The sequence below is a fragment of the Bemisia tabaci genome, chromosome 6 (assembly GCF_918797505.1).
Source record: "Bemisia tabaci chromosome 6, PGI_BMITA_v3".
Classification (NCBI taxonomy): domain Eukaryota; kingdom Metazoa; phylum Arthropoda; class Insecta; order Hemiptera; family Aleyrodidae; genus Bemisia; species Bemisia tabaci.
Window position 1 is genome coordinate 26,503,462 of NC_092798.1, and position 27,468 is coordinate 26,530,929.

At 36.3% G+C, this 27,468-nt stretch overlaps 3 protein-coding genes across 13 annotated transcripts in view; 2 read left to right on the plus strand and 1 right to left on the minus strand.

The window, feature by feature from the left end:
• Window positions 1–8,335, plus strand: part of LOC109042463 (uncharacterized) — a 60,559-nt gene extending 52,224 nt beyond the window's left edge. For all 5 annotated transcript variants that reach the window (XM_072301661.1, XM_019059215.2, XM_019059214.2 and 2 more), the window contains 4 exons: window positions 5,612–5,707; window positions 6,471–6,590; window positions 7,336–7,538; window positions 8,124–8,335. In XM_072301661.1, coding sequence (XP_072157762.1) covers window positions 5,612–5,707; window positions 6,471–6,590; window positions 7,336–7,538; window positions 8,124–8,180 — 476 coding nt within the window. In that variant the 3' untranslated portion in view covers window positions 8,181–8,335. The remainder of the gene's footprint in view (window positions 1–5,611; window positions 5,708–6,470; window positions 6,591–7,335; window positions 7,539–8,123) is intronic.
• Coq7 (ubiquinone biosynthesis protein COQ7, mitochondrial) lies at window positions 1–11,860 on the minus strand. Of its 3 annotated transcripts, none has more exons than XM_019059217.2 (5): window positions 11,503–11,858; window positions 8,835–8,941; window positions 5,171–5,329; window positions 4,381–4,530; window positions 1–1,087 (listed from the first exon to the last, which is right to left on the minus strand). In XM_019059217.2, the coding sequence occupies exons 3-5, from the start codon at window positions 5,325–5,327 to the stop codon at window positions 810–812; spliced, it is 585 nt and encodes a 194-aa protein (XP_018914762.2). In that variant the 5' UTR covers window positions 5,328–5,329; window positions 8,835–8,941; window positions 11,503–11,858; the 3' UTR covers window positions 1–809. The 3 variants fall into 3 exon arrangements, with proteins under 3 accessions (XP_018914762.2, XP_018914763.2, XP_072157765.1); XM_019059218.2 differs by lacking the exon at window positions 11,503–11,858 and adding an exon at window positions 11,134–11,149; XM_072301664.1 differs by lacking the exon at window positions 8,835–8,941 and having other exon boundaries at window positions 11,503–11,860.
• LOC109033559 (DNA-binding protein Ewg) overlaps window positions 11,348–27,468 on the plus strand; it is a 27,979-nt gene continuing 11,858 nt past the window's right edge. Inside the window, exons 1-10 of one of the 5 annotated variants that reach the window (XM_072301657.1) lie at window positions 11,348–11,490; window positions 13,172–13,321; window positions 14,343–14,473; window positions 15,905–16,123; window positions 18,339–18,463; window positions 20,123–20,239; window positions 20,708–20,903; window positions 21,758–21,870; window positions 23,190–23,378; window positions 26,990–27,127. In XM_072301657.1, coding sequence (XP_072157758.1) covers window positions 15,910–16,123; window positions 18,339–18,463; window positions 20,123–20,239; window positions 20,708–20,903; window positions 21,758–21,870; window positions 23,190–23,378; window positions 26,990–27,127 — 1,092 coding nt within the window. In that variant the 5' untranslated portion in view covers window positions 11,348–11,490; window positions 13,172–13,321; window positions 14,343–14,473; window positions 15,905–15,909. Of the gene's footprint in view, window positions 11,491–11,721; window positions 11,863–13,171; window positions 13,322–14,342; window positions 14,474–15,904; window positions 16,124–18,338; window positions 18,464–20,122; window positions 20,240–20,707; window positions 20,904–21,757; window positions 21,871–23,189; window positions 23,379–26,989; window positions 27,128–27,468 lie in introns of those variants that run through there. The other 4 variants (XM_072301656.1, XM_072301658.1, XM_072301660.1 and 1 more) reach the window with 4 other exon arrangements.

Consider the following 27,468-nt stretch of genomic DNA (forward strand, 5'->3'; position numbering starts at 1 on the left):
TTGAAACAGTAAAAAACATTATAAATTTATTGCATTTCCAAAAAATTCAATCAATTAAAAACAAGAAATGCTTAAAACAACTAATAGAACAAACAAGAAAGGATACTGACTGTTGCAAGGACTGTTAACAAATAAACAGAAGCAGAGCTACTAGTGCTCTACAGAGCTACAGAGCTATTAATAAGGTGTGATAAGAAGGCAAAACTGGTTGATCAAAATCTTTTGGGATCCTAAAAATGACAGCTTTCTCTAGATTTTTTTATAAGAATAGACAGTCATTACTTGGACTACTAGTTTTTTCATTTTTTTATTTAATCTTGGATTCCATAGACAATTCACAGGATCTCAGAGAACCCCTGTAGTATTCAAGGATGTTTTTGATGGAAACTTGAGTGGAATTCTCTTCCACACCATTGTCCTTCAAAATCAACTTAGCAAACAAAAATTTTAAGAGGGAAAAAAACGAAAGTAAATGGAAAAATTCAGCAAGATAAATGCCTAATTTTCCACTATATTGCTACAAGGAAAGGAAGGTAATGACAATTAGTCAAGGTTAAGTTGTTTTTCGGCTTATGCTCTCCTTTTTTTACAATCCTTCCTTTCTTCGTTTCTTTTTTATGTTGGTCCTTCTTTTACTCAATTATTTTTATTCCATGGACCCATGAGAGTCAGTTTGGGAGTAGCTGACTGAGACTCACCAGCAAGTTGCTGAATTTCAAATCCAAGACAAATTTCAGACCCAGAAATGAAGCGTTGGGTACTAGTCTAAGTCCAGTTTAGATAGATACCCACTTATGAGAGCCACACGGTTAAATAACTTTTGAAATTGATATAGCTGTTTTGCATCCTAGTTTGATGACATCACTAAAGAGTCTATAGAATGGAGCTTCTTCAGCTCCGTGCTCTAGTCCAGTGTCATGATGTTCTTGTTCATCATCGCGAAATTTCTTTATCACCTCCAGTAGTTCTTTGTTTTTCTCAGGATCCGACATGAGAGTCCTTAACTGATCATTATAATGTTCTACAATTACTGACTCCACTGCCACAGTGCATGCCATTGCTGCCTTTGGACCCAATAAGGCAGAGCCTGTGAAAAAGGAGGAAAAAAAATTACTTTTCAAGCTTAAGTGCTTAACAGGAAAACGATTCCCATAAAATCGAGTCTGATGGTTGGAATATATTGCACGACAGTGGATCATTAAACAAGGTATGAATTAAAGCATTCTGATGCATGTAATTCCTTCAAAATGTCACATACAGCACCATTTGCGCAACGAAAATTACTAAAATTCTTTTAGAACTAAGATAGTAACGTTTTTATTTTGCATTGGTTACAAAAAATTTGAATTTCCCCCTTACAAAAAAAACAAGAGTCTACTTGAATCAAATTGCGCACCGCAACATTTTGGCACGCTTCTCAATGAGCAATTTTCTACCTTATTCTTGTCATTCAAAATGTGAATAGCATGCAATAGCAGCCGCAGCGCTGAAATTGAGGTTATCATATTTTCATAATGCAAAAACTATCCCAGTGACGTTAGGTATGTGATTTAACTTTAGTAGATTATTGGTTTTTTAATGAGTGGGAAGTGTAAATTTATTCATCAAAAATTTTAATATCTCAGTAAGGAGTTACTTTCGGTAATTTTCGTTGTACAGATAGTAATTGTACACAAAATTTTGAAGAGAAAGCATTTATCAGGATGCTTAAATCAGTACCTTGTCTAGTGGTTCATTATTTTTGGTCAAAAAGGACTGTCACTCACTAAGGGCTAAATTAGTTCATTATTTTTGGTCAAAAAGGACTCACTAAGAGCTAAATTAGTTCACATTTTCATAAAGACAATACGTGACTATAAATTAATTATCGGCATCTCAAAAGTCTGAATCTGCTCACAACACCTGAATACCTCATAAAAAAAGTGTTACTATTTTGCATTTCTTTTTACTTTTATGTATGCCGTTATGCCTTAGTGTTTAATTGATACAGTTTAAAATCAACAAGTATTACAACTTTTTACCTTCTTTCTTTTTCGTTTATCGATTTAGTTAATATGCAAGAGGTGAGAATGAAAGGTTAAAATAAAACTAGACCGCAAAGCAAAGGGTACACTTAATATAAAAATATTCCAGGGTTCTCATTTAGCACTCAGCATTCAGATGTTTTGGAAATTTGCTCAGAGTGGATGACGTTTCATATGTAGCTGCGTTTAATGAAGATCAAAATGAATGAATGAATGAATAAATTGCTTCTCAATGGGGCTGTTGCAAACTTTTGCTAGAGCAAAAATAAGAGTTGTTTCTTGTAGATAATGCCTCAAAAATCACGATGAGCGCATCGGCAAAGTCTGAAATGCACTCATAACTTCACAATCTGCGTAAGAAATTTGCGTTTTTTTAAGCTTCCCGCTTCAAAAACGATACTACGGCACAGGTGAACATTTTGTTAGAGGAGTCGCTCCATCGTCGGCGATATTCATCATGGCCGACGCTTGCTCGCAGTTCCGTGCGTGATTCGAGGAGAGTTCAAGGTCAATCAATTCGGGCGTGGAAAATATGAACGTTAACACACCGATTGTCATCCGGTCTAATCCAGTTCAGGTGTTATATCTCGTCCCATCAAACGTGTTTCGGCGGATTGGCGTCGGCCATGATGATTATTGCCGACGATGGAGCGACTCCTCTTACAAAATGTTCACCTGTGTCGTAGTATCGTTTTTGAAGCGGGAAGCTCAAAAAACCGCAAATTTCTTACGCAGACTGTGAAGTTATGAGTGCATTTCAGACTTTGCCGATGCGCTCATCGTGATTTTTGAGGCATTATCTATAAGAAACAACTCTTATTTTTGCTCTAGCAAAAGTTTGCAACAGGCCCATTGTCATCAAGTATTAACTGCAGACATACAGCACTGGTAAAGGTTTTTTCTTAGTTGAAGCTACTAAAATTCAGCCACTACTGAGATTTAGATTTAAAGCAAAAGAAAGATTTTAAATCCTTGAAATCCAGTACTTACATAATTTATGTACCTACTTAACATAAAGAGCATTATCAAATTTGTTTCAGTTTAGGAATAATTATTTGAGTTACATAGGGTGTTCAAAAAGTTTTGCACACTTCCAGATTTTGAGCGAACGAAAGCAGCTATCAATTTGCGGTTTACGTGTGCTTAAAGTAGACGTAATTACCAATAAAATAAGACCAAGAACAACTCTCTAGCTTAAAAAATGACAGAGATACAGGGTTTTGAAAATGACATGTAGCGTGACCGCCTCCAGGAGTTTTAGCTACAAATGTGTTTATCAAGGGGAAAAAAGTTAAATGAGAATTGAGTGTTTTTATTGAAAAAACTTACAAAATCTTACGGAAATTGACGAACTTCAAGTTCCTTCATCGGATGACACGGATGACTCAACATTTGGCTGTTTTCCGAAGTATTTTCCACCACTTTGAACACAAAGCTTCAGCCTTTCTGCCCATTTCACAAGGATCGTCTTTTCGAAATCCTCTTGACGGAGGATTTGGAAGCATTTTCGCATCTAGGCTTTGGAATGGCTCTGTCCTGAGTTAAAGAAATTTCTGAGAGGCACACGGTTTGATTCCATAGCCTAGATCAAAACTGCTGTTCGAAAATGCATTAAAACCCTCCGTCAAGAAGACTTCGAAAAGACGATCCTTGTGAAATGGGCAGAACGGCTGAAGCTTTGTGTTCAAAGTGGTGGAAAATACTTCAAAAAACAGCCGAATGTTGAGTCATCCGTGTCATCCGATGAAGGAACTTGAAGTTCGTCAATTTCCGTAAGATTTTGTAAGTTTTTTCAATAAAAACACTCAATTCTCATTTAACTTTTTTCCCCTTGATAAACACATTTGTAGCTAAAACTCCTGGAGGCGGTCACGCTACATGTCATTTTCAAAACCCTGTATCTCTGTCATTTTTTAAGCTAGAGAGTTGTTCTTGGTCTTATGTTATTGGTATTTATTTATTTATTTATTATACAAAACAGGCAAGTTGCCCAATTACAAAGTAATTAACAAAAAAGAGCAAAACAGCTGAACAAATGATAAACTCAACTGACAAATAAAACAAACAAACAAAAGTACAATACAAAGAATATAACTAATAGGGAACATAGTATTTCAAAAAGTAGTCCTTGACCCTCGACTTAAACAGGTTCGTCTCAGCATCTTGCATCAGCTAGCCCAGGCGACAGTAGGTCCCACCGCCTCTTTAATTACGTCTACTATAAGCACACGTAAACCGCAAATCGATAGCTGCTTTCGTTCGCTCAAAATCCAGAAGTGTGCAAAACTTTTTGAACACCCTATGTATTTTCCCCCAAGTGATTATTGAGAATGAAAAGATAGATGAAAATGTTTACCTGCTCCAAGAGCAAAGCCAGCAATATTCCAGATAGGCAATAAAGCTGTAGGGCGAACTCTGTACTTATTAATTAATTCATCAAACTTTGCTTTATGTACTTTCTCTTGCTCCCACATTTCTGCAATTTTGGGTCCAACAACAGAGTTACCTGGAACAATTTCAATACAAATTTCTATGATTTTCCAGAGCATCATCACCATTAATGCACTTCTACGACAAATTCTCAATATTTCTTAAAACAAATCGTTAGTGACATAAATGTCCTTGTTCAAGAGCTTACTCGTTTTTCAACACTCTGATGGTTATGACCACCTCATGTAGAGAATTAAATCTTGGATGAATGAAAAGAAGCTTGGAAGACATAAAGCCATAAGAAGGGACGGCAGAAAAAGGATTATAGGGTTGACAAGAACGATAAGTAAGCTTTCTAAGAAGGTGTCAAAGTGAAAAATCTAAGAGGCACAAATACCATTTGAAGTGGAGGAGGAAGTAGGTTTTAGCGCATCTACATTTGATCATGTTTTGAATTATCAAATTGATTCGACAGAGAATGATGGTTGATCGAGACCTTTAATTAGTTTTCTTAAACTCATGATAAGACTTTGACAGATCTCAAAAACAACTGCTATTAGTATCAGGCACATGTCTGCCAATAGGCAGTTTTACAGCCTGATTAAGTGTCCATGGAGGCTTTAACGGATTTAAATGTTGGATGACGTAGAGCCAAAGACATTAGGAGCAAATATACAACATAAAATAAATAACGTATAAATAAACTGTTGCCTTACCAAGAACTGCTATTTGGCCAGCATAAATACGATCTGCTCCGAATTCTCCTGCATGATCAACTCTAATAATACTGTCGACTTCTTTTGACACTCTATGCTGGAAACGTCTGCCAACCACTTTAGGGAGTACTTGCGATGGGATCCTTGGATTGAACATAGCTGGAAAATGTTAGAGTTAGATTACTCATATTGAAAAGGTTAAAATTTTTCTCAAAAGAATCACACACTACATGAAATTTGGTAATATTTTTCTTACCGCTGGAATTTGCTGGGTTTTTCTCCACCCAGTGCAAGTATTATTCTATAATTTTATGCAACTAACACCACAGGTACCAGTTCCTGATTATCACCGGTTAATATTTTATCTTTTAATATTAGACTCATCAGATTCATTCTGTGCTAAATTCGTATTTTTCTGATTCAATAATTTTTCTGTTTAAGGTATTTGTGCGCAAAAGTGTCAAAATGGAGGAACATGTATTAAGAAGGACACATGCAAATGTGCCCAAGGTTTTAATGGAGCATACTGCCAAATTAGTAAGTGACAGTTATGAGGAATTAAAATGATAATTAAATAAATAAATTAATTTAAAACAACCTGACTATCACCACAACAATCAAACCGTTGTATACAATGACTACCTTGATAAATACATTAATGAACTTTACGGCACCCCCCCCCCCCCTTCCCCCTATTCTAGTTAATGCAAAATGTGGATTGAATGAAGCGTTTGCCAAAATTCTTTTAATTCTATCAAGACTAGTTTTAAGCTTTTTGAAGCTCATTATTCTGATTAGCATTACTCTCTCGAGCTTCTTTTGACATTTAATACTAATTTTACAGGAGAACTTGAAATGGCTCCTCTTTTGTTGATCATATTTCTAGCCTTCTTTAACAAGATAAAATTTTAAGATAAATAAAAGCATGTAGGTACTTAAATTAAAAAGATAAAATTTATTCAAAATAAACCATTATATTTTTCCCTCTATCCTGAATAAGATTTTTTGAAGATAGAGTTTAGAGGTATGAATATTTGCTGATCAATATCGACAAGCTACTTTTTTTTGTAATCCATTAAGATGTGATCTCATCCTTTTGTGTTCTAGTGCAGGCTTTACTTATTTCTTCACTTTCATGCGTTCTGTCTCTGCAATTTCCGTTTTTACTTTGCATATCTCTATTCTTCTGAAAGTCTCTTTATCCTTAGGGGTGACCGCCGGTGGTGACCGCTTGGACGGATACCCTATCAACGCTTTTTACTGGGTTTCTAATAATCTTTTGGTTTGCTTCTGCTCTAAGGTGACTGTGAGCCAAAATGCGAAAATGGAGGAACATGCATCAAATCTGTTAACAGTAATAATCAAACATACTTCTCATGCTCTTGCACGAGTGGTTTCTACGGAACGGCTTGCGAACTAAGTAAGTGTGTGTGTGTGTGTTACTTTCAAAGGAAAATTCTTCTTCAATTAGATGGAAGTATGAATAAAATCAAGTAGAAACACTCATGAATACAAAGATTCCTTACTTAAAGTTATTATTATTACGAAACTCACTTGCACATTGTTTTTATACCGGCCGGATACATTTCAGCCTCCTCATGAGACCATCATCAGCGACATCATCAGCAACATCATCAGCGACGTCATCAGTGACATCATCATCATCATCATCATCAGTGTCGCTGATGATGGTCTCTTAAGAAGGCCGAAACGCGTCTGACAGGTATAAAAACAACATTCAAGTGAGTTTCAAGATAATAATAGCTTTAAGTATTGAGTCCTTGTGCGAACCCAATCCTAACGATTAAAGATTCCTTACTTTCACTTGGTGTTCTTACCCCCAAAGCTGGCACCCTTTATTTTGAGTGATTTCAAAAATGATGTTTCTCTGATAATTTCTGCTCAATAATTCATCATTTGATGTATTCATCGGGAATGTGGGGGGCGAACAGGCCATTATAATTTTAACTTTCATCCAACATTCATATGAAATTAATATGAATCCATAAATCAATGATTATTTAATTCATATGAATTTTCCATGAGTATTCAAAAATAGTACAAAATGTGGCTGCATTTGTATTATGCTTATTTAATTACACATAAAACAGAATTGTTTCCATCATTCTTTGTTTTTTTATTAATTTTTTTCTCTTTTATTTTAGCAAAATGTCTTGTGCAATGCATAAACGGTGGGCTATGCATTGGAGATGATAAATGCAAGTGTAAGAAGTATTTTGAAGGCAAGCACTGTGAAAAACGTCAATGCAAGCGTGATTGTGGTCCTAATGGATTTTGTGTCAAGAATAAAAAGAATAAGAATCGCTGCAAATGTGAGCAAGGTTGGGCTGGCGCCAGGTGTCGAAAAGTAAGATACACTTTCATGACTTCCTGAGTTTACTTCAGCTGGTATTCCTTTAATTATATACCCCCGGTGAAAATTTCCGACAGGTTTGATCCATAAATGTCATCTCAATGTTGAGAAAATGCACTTTAAGAGGCTGTAAAACTTTCATACCACAAAAAAGTTGAATTTTGACTGAAAGATTTCACTCCTTAAGTCCTATCTCATTCTTGAATAATTTTATTTATGAATTGATAGGTCCTGCAACAGCTGAAAAACCTTACAGCATAGTTACTACATAGATGCCACTCAAGATTAATCGAATTTTTCAGATCCACATATTTGTAAATTAGCTTGGAGATCAATTTGAGGAATAATTGACGATCCCAACAAAGAAAGGCTGAAATTTTGAAAGAAACAACTTCCTTTTCTGAAAGTCAGTGTAAGAAGTTTGCTGATAATTTTTTTGGAAAAAAATAAACAAATTATCAAGAAATACAGCATTGAAAGGTAAAACTTGTTTTTGACATTCTATGGTAGTCCAGAAGGTAGTGATGAAGTAAACTTTTTCATGTTGTTAATGCTCATTATGTTCAATTTTTGTTGCAGCGAGTTCCTAGTAAAAACAATCAAAAGCAACAAACCAAGAAAAAAAATGATATATGATTGGCTCTGGTGTTGAAAAAAAAAATCGTTACGTTCCTTAAGGTTTCCTGTAAGACTCATATCTATACAGAGTTTTTAAGGATGATGCTGCCATAAAATTTAATTTTAAGATATACTTGTGAATAATTAATGTAAATAAATAAGTCATCACAGAATTACGTGCTTCGATTTTATGACCTATGTTTCTCTCCCTTCAACCTTGATAGCAACCTTCAAGGTTTTTTGGTTTCTATAAGCCTTATCCTCAGGTGCTGTTCACGCAGCTCCAAAGCAAATCACCTCTTAATTGCAAGACTTCTTTTTAAAAAATATCCTTGAAAGTAAACTGCAGATATAAATGTATTAATGTTCAAAAACTGATCAAAATTAACATTGATAAGGGACATTAAAAAATTAACCAGAAATTGCTCAAATATCAACTCGTTTTTGTAAGAGCTACAGGACTATTTTAAAATATACAACTGAAATCAATTTTCGCTTTCTTCTACAAATCATCTAACAAGTGCAAAGTTGTAATCAATGAACGATGTTGGTACCTAATTATGTAATTTCATATTTTTCAGTTTAAATAACTTATATTTATTTTTTCATTTTCTATCTCTATTAATCAAACAAATAATTGAAAAAAGACAGAAGAGGGGTGCATTGACTTACTGATTGAGGAACTTTATGTTAGAGGTAGATTAAGATTATACAGTTGAATTGTTCTGGTAAATTATTCAGAGGTCTATTTCGAAAAATTCCAAGGAAGTTGAAGCTACCTAGATAAAACAAAAGATAAAAAAAAAATAAAAAATCAAGCAAAGGAAAGAGAGAAAAAAAGGGCCACTTACATAACAGAAGTAGAAGGACAAAAGTTCTTCATGAATGGCCACCACTAGTATTTCATTTTTTCACACAAGCTACTTTGCTATCCGAAGCGAAAGAGACTTCAATCACTTTTGATTTCCTTAGTATAAAGGGGGGGGGGAGGGGATTAGTGGAAGGTATGTGCAATTTTTCTAGTAGCTCTTACCACTTAGCTCGTTTAACATTTTTGGAAGCTGATTATTCGACTACCACTGAAGAACTACTTACTTATATCTACTTCCTTTGGTGAAGAGGGTGCCCAAAAATTTTTTCTGATGGATTTATGGTGTCATCCTGTAGAACATTTAATCTCCTCAAATTTGAGCGAAATTTCTTGATTGTCTGAGAAGAAATTTTGGGACAGCCACTTATTAGACTTTTGGATACAACCTTCAAAGGTGATCAGAACCAAAGCGGATGTATCAACTTTTCTCTATTGATTGTGCCTTTGAGTAGAATAAATTCAATAAACATTGTTTGTTGAGTGTTTGACACCTAAGAGGTTTGTTGCGAACCCCCTAAAATTGGCTGAAAGCTCAATTTTCTTTCTCTCAGCCCAGGCAGTTGGGTATTTAATAGTGGCCCTAGGAGAAAATTTCGCCCCAAGCTTTTGACATTGATGATCCCAGAAACTGTTGGTTTGCTCTAACTCTATTTTACGTCACAGGGAGTGATTTGATTTTGATGAGACTGAGATGTTAAGTTACAATCATGTCAAAACGTTGCCTACGAGAATAGAGGCTGTAACTATATTTCCGTGATGCTATGCTAGTAGATGACACACTGCCACAATTTAACATGTGTTCTTATGGGAGAACGCATGATTTATGCCAATATCTGTTAAAGGGTTGAACTGATGGAAAAATTCCTGGGAACCTTTTCTAAATGGGTTAAGATTTCAATTCAGAAAATTGATTAGTCCATGAATGACATTGTCTGATAATTCGGGAAATGAAAGGTAAATACCAAAAATCATTCTTCCTCTAAGATTCAAATGCTTGCGGCTCATGCAATTTTGACCAATCAGGGGCCACTCTGAATGGTCAGCACGGCAACTGCCTTACTTATCAATGCTCCGATGACCGGAAAATGATCGTTGTTATCGGTAAATATCCACTGGTTTGATGTCACAAAACTGAGTTGTTACGGCCTCTCTATTAAAGTAGGCAACAGTCAAAATCAAGTGAGTAAACGATCACCCCAAGGCGGATAAACAATAGTGGTCACATCTCATGCCCTCTTGACATCACAAAGTATCAGGTAAGACCCGGTGCAGGCCGATCGCAGCCGCGGGGAGGAGGGCCTAACCTGCAGCAGTCTGGCCTTAGATTGCACGGCAAAACATGTACCCCATGTATGCTACTAGCCTAAAATAGCGGCTTAATTCAAAATACAACCATGTTTCTTGTGATTTGTGTTGCTGCCGGCTGACATCAAATCAATCTGCATTTAGTTTAGATCAAATCAACCAAGCAATAAGACTGCAATTAATCTATTGCGGCTCAACTGTTGTGAGGGCTAGCTAAAGTGAAGAAGTTGTTGACATTTGATTATGTACATTATAAAATTGTTTCTTCATACTGCGTTTCTTTCTTGCAAGCGCGAAAAAAATGTATCCATGCCAGATAAATTTGTCAACTCTCACAGCCTCGCAAAATATCTGCTGCGGCTAGATTATTGAAACTGTGTCGGTACAATACCGCAAGACATAGCCCTATTTTAACCATGCAATATATCGTAATTTGATGACGTATCGGGCTGCTTTAAGCTTTCAACAATCTGCCCGCAGAAACCGGTTTCAGGTAACTTGTCCCCTTCTGCTGTTTGCGCGAGGTACAGAATTGCATGTTCCGCGCAGGTACCGTAAAGAGACAGGTTAGCTGAAGCAGGCTTTACATCGGTTCTTGAATTTGCTTTAGATTTTAGAATGATGATGACGGATCTTTTTTTTCACTCTTATAAGCAGGAGAGCTTTTTTGGCATGGACTGTAGTTGCATAACACACATCAATGAGTTCTTCGTTGCAAGCCATGTTTCAAGGTTGCATAATGGTTCAATTCATATTACACCCTGAATATGTAACGCAAAGTGGTATAAAACTCACTGTAATTTAAAGATCACTTAAGATGTGGTAGAAACCAACATTACTGACGGAGGAAATGATTTATTTTCGCTTATCACTTATCACTGATATCACAAACTACTTTGTTATGATTGTGAAATGTTTTGTTTGAAACACGCTCGAAAAAGTTAATTAAAGCCCCTGCCTGATTGGCTGTTAAAAATAACCACAACCAATGAAAGTAATTCTTATGAATGAATGTTGTGTTTGTGGCAAAGTTCTGAGATCGTCCGCTTGGAACAGCACTTGTTCGAGTCAAAATACGCAGTTTCCAAGGTTTTTTTGCGTAGATTCTCAGGATTTAGGCATTCGCACGTAATCTCATTCAAATAATTGGTGGTGAGTACTCACTTTTTGCCGTAGCACAGTTTTATATTACTTGTAAATCACGCGTTTCTGACCGGATTTTCGCCGTCTCCAGCCACACGGGGTATCGTATTCGCAACTCTTCAAAATCAGCTAGTGCGCAGACGCGAATAACATGGCGATCGTCCTTTCATCGATCCATGACCCCTCCGTGGGAGAGTTTGGATCGATAAACATGGAGTAACCATAGGGTATTATAGCATCATTGTTAATTGTGTCTAGTTTCATTAGTTTCTATTTCATTTCAATTACCAGTAATTTTAAGTGTCCGTATTGTGTATTCTAGTCGACGAATCTTCACAACGAGCGATGATTTCGTGCCGAAATGGCTCTCTTTTCACGCAGGTGCGTACGCAGCCGTGGGGTCCGAAATTTGACTGGGCCTGCTCAGAGCTCAGAGACGCGCGTTCCTTTTATATGCCCATTGATAATAACTCAAACTCGAAATTCCTCTGAGCAACTCGCAATTCTCCTTATTTAATGCTTTCTGCGCTCCTCCACCTTCGTCTTTTACCTTCTCTTCACGATTTTAAACCCTTGTTTGACATGTCTTCCATGTCCATGAGCGAGATATGTGTCCCTTTTGAGATAACGTCTGTCCGGTCTATTATCAGTAGAAATGCATCTTTCTTTCAATGCTTGATCTCTAACCAACAGCCTTCTCTTTCGGTAGAACCTTGTCCCATTCTCTTCTCATTCCTGCTCAGTTTCATCTACCTGGCACATTCAGGCTCCCTGAGCTCTATCACAAATTGATAATATTGATTTTTTTCTAGAGAGAATGATAAGAACCCAGCTTCCTATCAATACTATGATAGGTCCTCAATGTTATGCTCCACTGTGTTTCAGCCATTATTTGACAATGTCAGCCTTGTTTCTTTGACAATAGATTCAAGCATGCCTGTCTGTCATGATCTTTATACTATCCACATGGAGGCCTTATTATTTATGAATCTCATTTGCCTGAGATGCCTTGAAACTACCAAAGGCTCTTTATTTCAGCAGGTAGACCTTTAGCAAGTGTCGTAAGCGCAGCTTCATAGCCAACACACTCTGTTTTATTTTGCACTCTCTTCCTAACTATAATTACTTTACTTTCAATTAAATGAGTGGGTGTTTTATTCAAATTTTGTTACTCCTCCTGTTTACTTCACTGACAGCAGTGATGAGGCGGCTATTTGATTCTTTCACGTAAACTGTAAGAATGCTTGCAAGGATACTTACTGCAATTTTAGACTCACATCAATTAAAATGCACAGCAGCCATCCTTAATTCTAACTGTTTCATGATTTTATGGAGTTAGACTTATGAACACAGAAGCAGATTGTTTACATCAGGATCTTCACGTACGGTCCTTTGAAGACAGTGAGATACCTTAGACCTTGCATCATAAATTCGAACAGATGCTATCAGCAACCAACCTGCAATTACTATCTCATTGATTGATCCACCCCAAACTTGTTGGTTCATTGTAAGTAAGTTAATCAGTTGACAGAATGTATGTGAAAAATTGAAGATTTTACATTTGTATCTGAAGATTTGAAACCATTCTACTTTATGAGATTCATTTTTCATCTCTTGTTCCTGATAGAATTCTCAGCATCAGACTCGAGTAAACCATTCGCCCTCTTACTGATCTGTTTTTTCTTTGCAGGCATATGAATAACTCAGCCACAGCTGTTGATACGTGGAGTTCAAAAATTCTCTTCCTCGGCTGTTTGGAAACTTAATTTCACCTGGCCGGCATTGGGATGCTTTCAGCAATTTATCCCAATAGGTTTTAAGAAACCTAAACTTCCCCTTGGTAAATTTCTCACTTGTCTTTTACATTTATCATACACCACCATGATCGGCCATATTTTCGTTTAACATTTCACTAAGTAATTTGTTCTCCTTTCAGGTTCATTAAAAGTGGTCACTTAAATTGTCATTGGAAGGCTTGCAACCTTTCTCAATGTGCCTTTAACTAGCACTCTCCTCAGCTCCTCCTTTATTCAAGATTTTGTAAAAACTTGGGAAAAACTAACTCGAGCAATGAGGAATAGATTTTTCTTATTAGCCTGAGCCAATTTTGATTAAATCAGATATTATTGATTTTTTTCTATTACTTATTCTCTTATTGTAGATAAATGCGTTGCAAAGTTTGGAAGGTAAAATACTACTTTTTTTTTTAAAACCAAATTTCAAATAGCCTATTGACTAATCCCACTCTTATTACCCAAGACCTAGATGACCATTGTCTGAGACCCTCAAACTCAGGTCATCTGGCTGGAAATCGAAGGTATAATCTCTTGGTATTGGGGCCAGCGCTATAACCACTACACCTCAGGAGGCTGATTGAGCTGGAAAATGTTTTGATCAGAGCCAGTTGAAACCACCCAAGACTTCATCGATTACATTGTCTTCATAACTCTTTTGAATATAAGCCTTTGAATGGAAGCATGCTGAATGCCATTTTTACTCACTCTCTTACCACACAAGTCAATTGGCAAGAATTTTAAAAAAAACCATTGCTGCACCTTCTGTAGCTCAGAGTCCTCCATTTGCAGTAGGACTTGAGTGTAGAATTCCTCCATACTCAGCCTCTAAATAAAACAATCAAAGTTGAATTCATCGCCAAAATGTATAGTATTTTTTTTTTAAGATGCTCAAACATTGATGGAAACAACTCTATAGCTTGAAGATGACATATAATACTAACTAGTGTACTGACTGTACACTATAGAGGGAGTCGGAAAGTGAAGTCCTGAAGTGTAGTAGAAAAGTACATTTAAGAGAAATTTGCTTTGTTATCATTTCTTAATTCACTTTTATCCTCTGTTTAGGTATTGTGATCTAATTAAGGTCCCCTGGAATCCTCAACCTTGGAACCAAGGCAGGAGAATCTTAGAACAAGGGCTCTTGTGACTTACATTTATCAAGACGATCATCTAGTTGAATTTTTCAGCAAATTAAGGTATTTCAGTTTTTGTCTTAATTTTTATTTAAAGTTTCAGTGAGGAACAAAGGAGGTGGTGGTAGTTTCATTTGTTTACAACGTAACGTAAGTGGGCACAATGTGGCCTCAGTATTCTTGCAAAATCCGGAATTCAGAGAATGGAAATCGAACTGTGAAGACTGGTTTTTTTTTTTTTTTTTTTTTTTTTTGTGCAATTCAGCAGGAAGTACAATTTTTAACACTTTGTGTGGTGTGTATGATTTCATTCCTCCAACCACATAATTTCGAAGGAAATCGATGGTGAGAACATCTGTACCCTCGCACATCATCGAATTCTTTCTGAAATGTGCATAATGCAAACAACTCCATTTTCCCTCCATGTCTAATCAATTTTGTAGACCTCATTAGTCCTAGGTACCCTCAATGTAAATTGGGAATACATGCTTTCAGTCTAATTAAATGTTTCCAATTACACCTCCATGACCAAAAGTCAACGCATGGAAAGGAATTATCAAGCTTTACTTAAATATTGTCTATTAGATCTTCGCATAACCTTAATCCATATAAAGTTAAACAGATTTGTTATGTTGACTTCTAAAGTCATCATAGACAACATATGTGCCCGTTCAAGAAGTATGATGAATACTCAAGACAGACATTCCGTCTGCGGTGCCGGCACCTCTTGACCTTGCATCCGGCAGGTCATGCACGGTTGCAATCAAACATTTGAGAGTCCTGAAAAAGGGTTGTAAAAATGGAAAGTTTGCAGGAAAAGGTCTTGGAAACAGAAAAATTGGCTTGCTTGTGAGAGCCAATGCTGCTTGCACATGACAACTGCATGTTTTTATTGATTTGTGGCAATTTGTAAATGTAAAGCGATGAAAAAAGAAGTCAAAAAGTCATCACTCTATAAAAATTTGTTTGGGAGGTTTAAAATGGGAAGGCATAAGTGTTCCTGCATCGTTGTATCTTCCTATATTATGTAGCTGAGTTAGTCATGGTTTTATGAAAATTTTGACACAAAAATATGAATAATGCTGACCGAAATTAGGACTGTGAAAAGTTTGTAGTTGAAAGAGTATTTTGGGGAAAAAACTGACCAAAATTTCAACCTGTCCATTTTCAAGGATCAGAATTTTCAAATGAAAATGCCACTGTACGCCCTCAATAGACGAAAAAACAAACCAAACCAATCACATCTTATTCTTTGAGATAAGAAAGAGCTTTCATCGGGCAAATTGAATCTTCATTCACAAAGGTCCTTTTTCTCATGTTAAGGATCAGTAAAATATACTTGAGATCTTAACTTATGATGGTTATTTTATCTGTGTAAGGCAGATTTGGTCAAGAATGAAGAAAGAAAAAAAATGTCATTATTTTTTTATTTGATATTGCATGAAAAACCTTTAGTTCTTAGAGTGTCATGTTTTATTTTATCAATGTTTATAGTTGCTATGGTGACTCTAATGGAAACCGGATCCGGAGAGAACGGGCTTAGCCTGTCTGTAGTAAACCAGTCAGACGATGATGACGATTGTATGTCAACAGGTGGCTCAGCCCACAGTTCTGACTTTAATGGTAGCACAACAGATATCATGGTTGCTGCAATGAATGATGATGTCACCGCCCAGTTAGCTGCTGCAGGTTGGCAAAAAGCAAACTTTAATGGTTGGTGTTCACAATGTTTTGTTTTCGTTTTTAACCTAACCTACCTTCTCCATCTCTCCTTCTCTCCAGCCAAACTGTTTGGTTCTCAGTTAAGAATTTTCAAATTATATCAAGTGTTGAATGATTCTAAATTATTGGCCAGTCCAATATTTACGCTTTTATCAGGGTTGAATATCCTCAATTGTAGAGAGCTAAAATGGAAAATTAAATTTATTACTGGAGTCAAAACTTTAGTATAAATAAATCTTATCAATATTATTGGGCTGTGATTTTTAGGTTAGGGATTCATGTTTTTTTGGATATTGGAAGTGTAATTGCACTATTCCAACTCCTACATCAAAGAATCACAATACTCTTTTTATCCTGCTCATAGTAAAATACTTACGTAATATTTTTATGGAAAGATGTCCAGCTCTCCTGAGTTGACAAAAAAATGACAAATTTTATTAAATATTTTATCCAAACCCCTAACTTCTCTAAAGAACTTGAGTTAATAGAAGGCCAACTTCTCAAGTCTGTTTTTAATATCAATGTACTAGTCAAATATGAGGAATATCTAACCACATACATTTTAATTGTAACTTCATGATCATCTCAAAAGTATCTCTATGTTCATAATGTCACTTCAAGGACATGAGTGACCGTCAACTTCTTTCCAGACTGGGTGAGGCTCCAGCAACCTTTCTTTTCCATCCAAAATTTTTTGTTTTATTATTTTATTCGAATGGTTTTTTTTTTTATAATTTTGTCCAAAATCCAGTCCATCCATAATTTTTGTTTTGTATCAAGGTAATCACTTACACGCAACACCAACTATTATGCTTTAAATGTACTAATGTTGGATTGACTGTAGAATGCACTGGTTTGCAATTTTTTTTTTTTTTGTTTTTTTGTTTTTTTTTTTTTTTTTAAATTTATTTGATAAATGTTATTATTTTAAGTCTTTTTAAGTGAAGACGATCAAGGCTTGCTTTTTGTGCATTTTCAAGTTGAGAAATCAACTAGTGTTTTTTTTTGCATGGTTTGTGATTGTTTTCTATGTTAGCTGAAGTTTTGCTCCTTAAAAGCTTTCTTAAACAGAGAATATCATCATTCAATCACTTAACCTTACTGCTTGACTTGAAAAGAATCCGTTTTGTTCCCATACATACATCTATCTTAAATGTAGCTTATACATCAAAGCATGAAAAATCATTGCATTTCATCCCTGAATTTCAAATTGCAATACCCACTTATATCAGTGGTCAGTCTTCCATTCAGTTACAACTCTAACACTCTCTGCATTAGTCTATCAGCAGATGTGATCATTGTGGTGTATTTCCATTCATTTATGGCTTATCAAGAGAACTTGAATCATGCTTAGTTGAGACAACAAATTTATTCATTATCAAACACCAACTTCCTGACAATTATAAATTCTCCATCCGATAATAATAATAAAAAAAAAAAAAAAAAACATGAATTTCCCTCTTCTCTTCTTTGAACAAGCTGTATCAAACATGTTTAAGAAGGCAGTATGACAGTAATGTCACCCCCAATTGTAGTGTGTTCCTGTGAAAACCTTTTGGAAAATTAATTTTTAATTTGTTTATTTTGCATTTCTCTGCTTTAAATTGATTTTTTATTTTATTTTATTTTTTTTCTGTAAATGCTAGATGGTACTTCTAACAATGCATTTCCTAATACAAGTTTGTGTCGGCATTGCCTGAGAATATTGATTTTTTTTGGGGGTATCAACAATTTATTCTTTTATTTATTTATTTTTTTTTTATGAATTTCTTAATTATATAAACTAACAATGTAAATGTCTTTAAAGAAAGCATCAATGCTCCACCCAGATGTGGTAGCTAACCCCCTCCATCCTCAAAAGCTCACTATCCAACTTTAGCTTCAAAATTGAAAGAATTGCCTCTAAAAAGCATCAACTCATAACTCAAGAATATTCGTGTAACAGAAAACACAAGTGCGGCTAAATTTTAAATCATCAATCAGAACATATGTCTAAATGTATCTGCTAGTGCTAATGACCACTCAGAGGTACCAGATTTCAGATTTCTGAAAAGATATCTACAAATTCAAGTCATGTCTCATGTCCTTTGCAAGGGAAAAAGTGTAATAAAAAATTGCCTTTTGTATCTAAAGCCAGACTTCCTTTTAAGGTAGAAGAAAAGTGCTTTTTCCTGTTCAGCTTTTACTAATCTAGCTGTGTTTTTAGGTCCAGTTGGCATGGCTGCAGCTGCTGCAATTATATCAGCCAAGAAACGAAAAAGGCCACACGCATTTGAGACAAATCCATCAATCAGGAAACGACAGCAGAACCGTCTATTGCGCAAACTCCGAGTATGTATTTTGTTTTATCCGCTTATCTCTTTAATTTGAATGGGAACATGTATAGAGATCTGGAGCTGGAGTTTTTGCCCGAGTAGAATGAGTCAGTTAAGCTCGGAAGGGATTTGCCTGCAAATAGTCGGATCTTACAGTTTTCGGTACGAGAAGAACGATGCGCATGTTAAAATTTCACGGAAAATTGTCTCCGCGGAGATATAACGCTTCCTTTTTAGGGGTCCTCGAAAACGTGTTTGAACCGACCGCCTCAAATCTCCGCATCTCCGCATCATAAACGGGAAAATGGCGGCGACAAAACCAACCTGCTTACTACCGCCACACCGCCGTTGTTGACATCACAATTCCTTGTTTGAGGTTAAGTAAGTTCTGTGTGAATGTTTCATATCCTACATACACCTGTATCGCATTCTGATTGAAAAGCTTAGAGAATTAAGAACAATGGATATGAATCTCAAACAAAGTAACCGACATAACCTCCAATTGACCAACAAAAACATACCGCCAACGCGTCGCCGCCGTGTATTCTTCCACTACGCATTCTGCCGCCATATTGATCATGACTTGTACATGCGGAACCTACGAGCGCGCAATTCAAACGCCGTTTTAGGCCACCCTAATTTTTGGCACTTTCGAATAAACTTTTTTCCCGTTTGCAGTCATCAAAAAAATTTAGGACAAAAACTGTAAGCTTCGGGTACTTACTACTTTCGAATGACACAATAAAAAAAAATGACTTAACTGACTCATTTTATTTTCATTATAGAGTGTTTTAAAGGGGTCAGAAGAATTGAAACTAGGTAAAAGTAATATTTTTCCTCAGTCCAGTGATTCATTCCTATAAAACTAGTTCAGAAAGCGTATTTCTTCATTTACATGTTTTTCTTTGGGAACAAGATGGAATGAAATGATGAAGCTGTAGTCTTAGGAAATTGAACTCGGGCAGTAATTTACAATTCACTTCAATATGGTCGTACTTAATGTTGGAAATGATTTCCGTTTAAAATCCAGAATAAAATAAAAAAAAACTAATAACTTGAAGTGTTACAGCTTTCTAACTGAACACTCAAACACAAGACAACGACCAAAAAAAGAGAACTAACAGCGAGTGGGGACAAATAAACTGGCATGGTTGGGCTAGGGTTTGGTAGAGAGACGCACCATGACACACTAAGAACACTTGTTTTAGGTGAAGTTAAGGCCCACTGATTGCTGGGAGCTCCATTTAAGTCAATAAACAAATGAAGAAAAAAGGAATTACCCCGGCCAAAGGCGTAACTTTAACAGTTGGAACACAAAAACACTTCGGACTAACATTTTTTAATGGGAGCGATGCGGAACACGGTTCTCTACACGAAAGACTCTAACTTAATGGCTGCCTTTCTCTCAGCAGCCGACCTCACTGCTGGTTCCAGCGGTTGATGAAAGTGATGTTGTGCAGCTGAGGAAAAGGCAGCAGGACTTTCAAAAATCTGTAAGTGGCTCCTTTTCTAGTGTAAAAAAACAAACTTTTGAAAGAGCATTTTTCTTGATAATTTAATTTATTTGTTTTTATCTCTCAAGTATCATATTGGCACTCACTACCTGTTCTCTTTTGACTATTGCATGATACTCAACTGTCATTTTACTTTTAAATCAATTTTTTTATAATTTCAGCAAACTATTGACGAATTTGCAACTCGCGTTGGGCAACAAGCTGTAGTTCTAGTAGCAACACCAGGAAAACCAACCACTAGTTTCAAATGTTTTGGTGCCAAACCACTAGAGGATGTTGTAAGTATCTCCAATCTATGATTTTAATTTTAAACCACAGCTATGGCTAAGCCAGATTCACATCTATATTTTTAAAACCGTTATGGAGTGCATGTAGCCATGGGTTTTTTATAAGTACGCTTTAATCATGAGAACATTTTATGAGCACTGAATCATTCAGTGTATCTCCAAACCAAAAAGTATTCTCCTTGCCGATGATGTTTTTCTGAACTCTGCCCTCTCAGGGGTATGGATAATCAATTTTTTTCCTTCGAGCATGAAATAATCATGGACCCAATTCCTTGAGAATCGGCCACTCCAGATGGTCTAAACCAAAAAATAATTTCACATGTATTCTTTTCAAATTCCTCTATGAAGCCTATTTTGGCATCAGCTCTTTAACAGCACTCAGCTGTCCTTTCTTCCCCGCCCCAGAAATTTTTGCAGCCTTAAGTATTGGTGCATTAATTCATCTTGTTTTCTATTTAGGTAAAAAATCTGCGATCAATGATCATGGATGAACTTGAAGCAGCGTTGGCGCAGCAAGCACCTCCACCGGTCAAGGAAGATCCATCGTTATATGAATTACCTCCATTGATAATAGATGGCATACCAACACCTGTTGAAAAAATGACCCAAGCACAGTTACGAGCATTTATCCCTCTTATGTTGAAATACTCAACAGGTAATTACATTTCATCACTAAACTTCCGTTCAAGGCAGGGCCGGATTTACGTTTTTGGCGCCCTGAGCAGAAATTTTCGAGGCGCCCCCCTCGCCCCCGCCCGCGCATTTTCCAACCCAGCGGTCTTCTTTGGTTACTAAGTGCGAACTCTAACTAAATACGAATTTTTCGAGTGAGTGAATGATTCTGGGGCAGAAACCAAAACCAGGTACCTGTTCCTGTTACTGTTGACTACGAAACTAAGAGAAAGTTTGACCCTTAAATTCTAGGGTCAGGTCATTTAAAAGATGGAACGCAATACAATCAATCAACAATCAGAGTTTTTGAACTTTCTACGCAATTCTCAATTTTTTGCAGAGTTTGGAAAAAACAGAGTTTCTGAACTTTCTACGCAATTCTCAATTTTTTGCAGAGTTTGGAAAAAAAACCCAAAATTTGGTGCGCCTCAAAATCTGGCGCCCTGTGCAGCTGCACCGATGCACCATAGGTAAATCCGTCCCTGGTTCAAGGAGTCATTCAACCCCTCTGTAGAGTCTTCTTTTGTCTTATCAAGTACATCCTCCTTTTATCTATAATTTTGGTGAACTAAAGTAAATTTTGAGCAATTTAGATGAATGAACAAATTTCAAAAGCTATGATATGAACAAGCCATGGAAAAGCTTTTAACATAACTTCGATTATCAGTCTCATTTCATAACTTTTCTCTTCCTCGCATGTATGACTAAAATGATTCAACATGAAAATGTTATCATCAGAATTTGAACTCTCTGGGAAAAAAATTCTATTTATTATTATATCCTTTTTTTATCACTACAAAGTTCTATTCTCACTTTTTTTTTAAATAAATTTTTCAGGAAGAGGTAAACCAGGTTGGGGCAGAGAATCAACAAGACCACCATGGTGGCCCAAGGAAGTACCGTGGGCAAACGTCAGGATGGATGCACGACCGGAGGATGAAAAACAGAAGGTAAATTCATTAAAATTCCGAAAGGGTGCAATGGGGCGAAATGGGCCCTCAAATGCATTTCCTGCTGCGTGTCACCTTGCAGAGCAAGTTACCGCAGCTTTCCTTTTCATCTATTTTTTTGCTGCTGTGACATGCCATAACAACTGATTGAAAAATCATCAAACCTAATCGTGGGTTTATTGCAGCTGTAAAATTACGACATGCTGTATGCTTAAACACATCCATAAGTTACAAACTGCGAATGTCACAGAATCGTTGGCGGCTCTAACTACCAAGGACAGTTTTTCCTTAATGATTTTTGGTTCCTTATATATATCCTTCCACTACCGTGCAGTTGAAAATAGTGCAATTCTTGGCCGCGGAGCAACATACAACAAAAATTACAAGCAGAAATATCCTATAAGATATCCACAAATTATGAAATGCATCCATCACAAGTCAGAGAGGATAGAGTAAACGCTTAAAATATGCAAAATCGAGGGATTTTTCTCATGTGCAAAAGTACTTTCTGGGTCTGGTATTACACGGTTCTGGCCGGATGCTCTGAAAATCATCCGGCGTCTAACCGGAGCCAGATAATAAAAATCGATATCGGTAACAAATAACGTGAAAAATCTATTTTGTAATCCTAGTTTAAAAGTTGGCAAAGGTTGTAAGGATCAAAGATGGGCACGTGGCGGTTAGGTGTGTCAGAAAGCACTGAGAAAGTCGCTGAGCACACACGTGTTACAAGCAATTAGAGCTCTGAGGTTTTTGGCAAACTTTTAAATATTATCTATCAAAAACTATTAAATTCAATACCTGACAAGCACGGGAAAAAAGTCTCTGCTTTTTTGGGACCTGGAGAAAAATTCTGTGGAATGCTTTTGGGAAGAATGTGGGAATCGGCTAGGCAAGTGCTTGCAAATTTGAGGTAATGAAGTTTTCTGCACCCTTGGACAAGGGAACTTTGTAATGGGTAATATTAATTGCCAGGTATCTTCACTGAAATGATAACCCTTTTTCAGTCTTTTTTATTACACATCAGTTTGAAATTACTAGGCCTCATATTGATATATTTCTTGTTCGCATCAATCCAAGTAGTATGCCAAAGCTTTTTTTGAGCCTTTTAGACTCATTTATGAACCTAAGTTTCCTTGAAAAAAAAAAAAAAAAAAATCATTTTCTGTTAGTTTTAAAGCCCACCTTCATTCCAATAATAAAATTCTTAAAAGCAGTTTTCATGATTTATTCAGGAATATTTAGATTCATCATTGTAAGTCTAACCGTCATTGTTCTACCTTCTTACATTACTATACATTTTTTTGTCTGATTTCCAGATTTCATGGACGCATGCTCTGAGACAAATAGTTTTAAATTGTTACAAATTCCATGGCAGAGAGGATTTGCTGCCAACGTTTACTGACGATGATGATGGGAAGACTTCACCATCGGTGGGCGTTTTGAAGTTCCACCACAACAACATTAAGGCCATCTCCAGTCCCCCTCAGCCCACCGCTCAACAGCAGGTTACCCCTCCCCTCAATCCTGATTCCTCGTGTCCTGTGTTGTTCGTTGTTGTCAGTTTCTGCCTGCATTTGTCCTATTTTTCTGTTGGGCACATGGTTAAGTGACGTAAGGTAGCTCTCTCAGGACAAAGAAGGTTACTACTATCGCAGCAGGGACTTAAAGGAAGCGGCAGTAAAAATAGATTTACCATGGTCTTTTACACTTCATGAAATTTTCTCAACCTGTACTAATGTGGAATACTGCTGTGCTAAGGAATAACGCCGTACAAACATTCGAGAGTTGCCAAATTTCCCTTGATAAAATGTCCATTTTCGAAGAAAGTTATGGATATTTTTCCTTTCAGGACTTTTCAGTGGAATTGCAAACGAAATTATCTGGAAAATTGGAAGAAAAATATTCATAAGTTTACCAGGAAATTTGAGTCTTATCAAAGAAAATTTGGCAGCGCCTGAAGGTTCATACAGTGTTCTTCCTTAGTACGGCAGAATAGTTTGGTCTCTCACCAGGGAACCAAATGAAATGACTCTACCATACATCATCCGAGACCTAAAGTTTGCTTGCACTACAGTCTTAACTTTTCTACGCCTATTGCATTTGAACGTTGGCATCAAGAAGGTTATTCTATGATACTCAAGCATATCGCTAACTTAAGGGGGAATTTTCCTCTACTCTGTGATCAAATCATATTTTGCGTCAGTTTTAAGAAAATCAGTTTGTTACACATGTGTTTACAGTTGAGTCAAAATTTTGAAAGTAAAAAATTTGCCGTAGTGATTTTGTCGTAGGTTATTGTTTTTTCACATCAAGAAGGTTGGGAGCATACAAACGTGAATTTCTCTGGCTCAAAGCTTCATGCATTAGAATACTGAATACATAAAAACAGTCTGCCAAAGAAGGCTATGACAAATGACTACTGCAATTGGTTGAAGTACAACACTTTGTTGCATCATTTTTACTGTCTGCAATAGCTTTTAGGGGCGGAACAAAGGAATAGAATTTGTGAATCAAGAGGTCGATGTTAGTTGTCAGATTATGCCTTTGATGAAAGTCATCGATCATTAGTTTCAGAACCATGGTCAAAATATTTGATCAAACTTTATTGTGGTCCTTATCACAGTAATTATCTTGGAGAGTATCTTACTAGAAAGTAGCTCTCATCGAAAGAATGATGCCTTTTGATCAAAGTGCCCACTTTGCTCAAGGTGAAAAAAGGAGGATTAGATGCTGATTGAAAAAAACCAGAAATGAGAGTACATGTAGAATGTTAGCCATTTCCCCCCGGATATCAGTATCAGCATTTTTAGAGCTGACCTGGCAACTCTGCTTTTGATGGAATTCATTGTGTGTGCCTTACTCTATTTTTCTTCACTCTTCCTTCTAACCTAAGTTTTTCATAATCAAGTTCAACTCGGCATTAGGAAGCATTGTGACAAAACTTTATCAGGATGGAAAGTTTCTGGCTAGGCCATTATTTCAATTTTGGTGAAAATTCTTCACATATTACGAACTGAGAAAGGCATACGCCTGCAGCCCGATTGTTGAAATTTATGTCGGCGCAACAAGAATCGAAAATCGGTATATTACACGGCGCAGACAGGGCTGAGTCTTGTCTTATTGTGCCGACAAAGCCAGTTAAAGTTTCAACAATCTGGCTGCAGGCTAGTGACTTAGAATCCAATGCTGAGGATTTGTACAGTACATACTAATGAAAGTTTCCTGAGAAGTGGGGTATCTCTACATATCTTTTCAATCTCGTTTTATATAGCAATTAGGTGTTTGGTCTCACCCGCAATGAGCTTTATTCTATGGAATAACATTTTCCTCCTCTTGGAAGTTCCAAGAGTCATGGTCGCATTTGGATATCCTGTGACAAAATTGATTGCATTTTTGGTTTTCCATTTGGTCCAAGTTTTTTTCAGATTTTTGACAGCAAACTGAAGTCTATCGTATCCATATTGAACCTTGGTCTAGGTCCAAATTCTGTAACTGAGTTAAGTCTAGTTTCAAATTTTTGCAAAGCGAGACATTTTTAAGTTCATCGCTAATTTTTGAAGTCAATATTTGTTGTTTGATCGTTCCATAGTCCTCAAGTTCGTTTTAGGTTGGTTAATATGTATTTTGAAAGTCAGCTTTGCATCATACTAACTTTCAATTATAAAGAGCAGATTTCAGTAAGCTGGGTTTTAATTTATACATTGGATTTCTGTTATTTTGTTCCATTTGATGTTGTCATTATCATTTCAATTCTTTGAAATCTCATGAATGCAGTTTTATCGTTTTATTTGTTCTTATTTAATTTTGCTGTTTTATCCTCCCCACGTGCACTTAATAATCCTCCTCTTTTCCTATCCCCCATTCCCTTGAATTTTGTGAATATAAGCTAACAAATGAAGTCAGATTTTTGGGTCTGACTCAACAGCTGTTTGCTTATTCCCGATTATTATTTTTTAGCATGGCCTCTTGCATGTTGTTGTGTGTGGTCTTTTTTTTATTCTGTTTAGTATTAAGCCCAGTCTTCCGTTTTTTCATTATTTTTCTCTCATGGTTAGATCTAAAGGAAGTCTAATGTAGCTGATTTCTGCCTGACCCCCTTCCTTTAAATGGCAGTAAGCAACTGTAAGAAAGAGAACAAATCTCCCTCAATGGATCTTAAAGAGTTTTGGTAGTTGTTGAGGGTCTTGGGTAGTTCAAAGTGCCACGATTTCCCCAATTTTTAAGCGGATTTGGCGCATGGCACCCAGGGAAGGCAGAACACTGCTTAATATTCAAGAGATAATTTAAAATAAATAAAATCACAACAGTCCTGATTGTCGCGCAAAAACCATTAAAACTAAGACTTTGAAGTAATACAGTGGTAACCTCTACATCACCTTCCCTTGTCTGTGGATTAGTCTTTTTCATGTCATCTTAATTTGTTCAGCATGCTCATTTTGATTTTGAAACATGGAGTTAAAAATTTATCTGAAACTTAAATCAATCAGAAATTTAATACTTTAATTCTCTACATTGATCAAATCACTGAACTAGAATCAGCAAATCCCCTACAGTTAAGTTGTTTCCGTATTGTTCCTAAGTTATTTTAGTTGGTCTCTTCAATTTTTCTTAGTTCTAAAATGGACATTTTTTCACAAGTTTAACTAAATAAAAAACTGTGCAATATGTTAAAATGGCATTTGAAAAAGAAAGAAGAAAAAAAAATCCAGAAGAATATTTTTCAAAGAAGGTATTTGATTTATAAGATAAATTTTTGAAGTTGTGCTTAGAGAAGAGTTCCTTGATGAATGCCTCAAGTTCTCATGATAGAAGTAAATGATTATTTTATGACAATTTTGGACTCAAAATGCAACACTTTATTTTTCCCTTGGGGCTTTTTAGATTCTTGAGATTTGCAACTTAGCACTGCTACTAGCCTACTACGTCTCAAAAATTTTTTTTTCCAACTCATAATCATTGTGTGACTTCGATTCCCAATCAGATCAACTAAATTCCAAGTCAACGCAAACAAATGTTTGTAAGTAGTTGAGTTTAACTAATAAAGTAAATTAAAGTTAAGGTAGCAATACTTTCCTTCGAATTATCTCTCTCTCTAACTGAATGCCCTTTGTGGCAGGTACACCAGTATCAGCAAGCTGTTCTCCAAACGATTAGTAATCCAGATGGAACTGTGTCAATAATCCAAGTAGATCCAAATAATCCCATTATTACATTACCGGACGGAACAACTGCGCATGTCCAAGGTGTAGCTACGGTGAGTAAATTTTTCAATGTTATTCCACTTTTAATTTTTTATCGTAGTGCATCAATAAATTCACGTTTGATTTCAGTAAATCTAAATGATTAATCTGTCGAAATGTGAAGTTTTAATGGGTCTGTTACATGCAAGAGATTCAGCCCAATAAATATCCTCTTCACGAGAAAAATTGCCTAAAAATTTGGGCCCATCAGAAATGTCTAAAATCCACTCCTTAGTGCACAATCTGCGTAGTTTGTAACATGCTTCTTCAAGTTTCCGCGTCTGAAGGCACTTTTTCTCAGTCTCCGCCGACCAGGTTTGCACAGGCAGAGGGGTAAGAGTAAAGTAACCTGAGT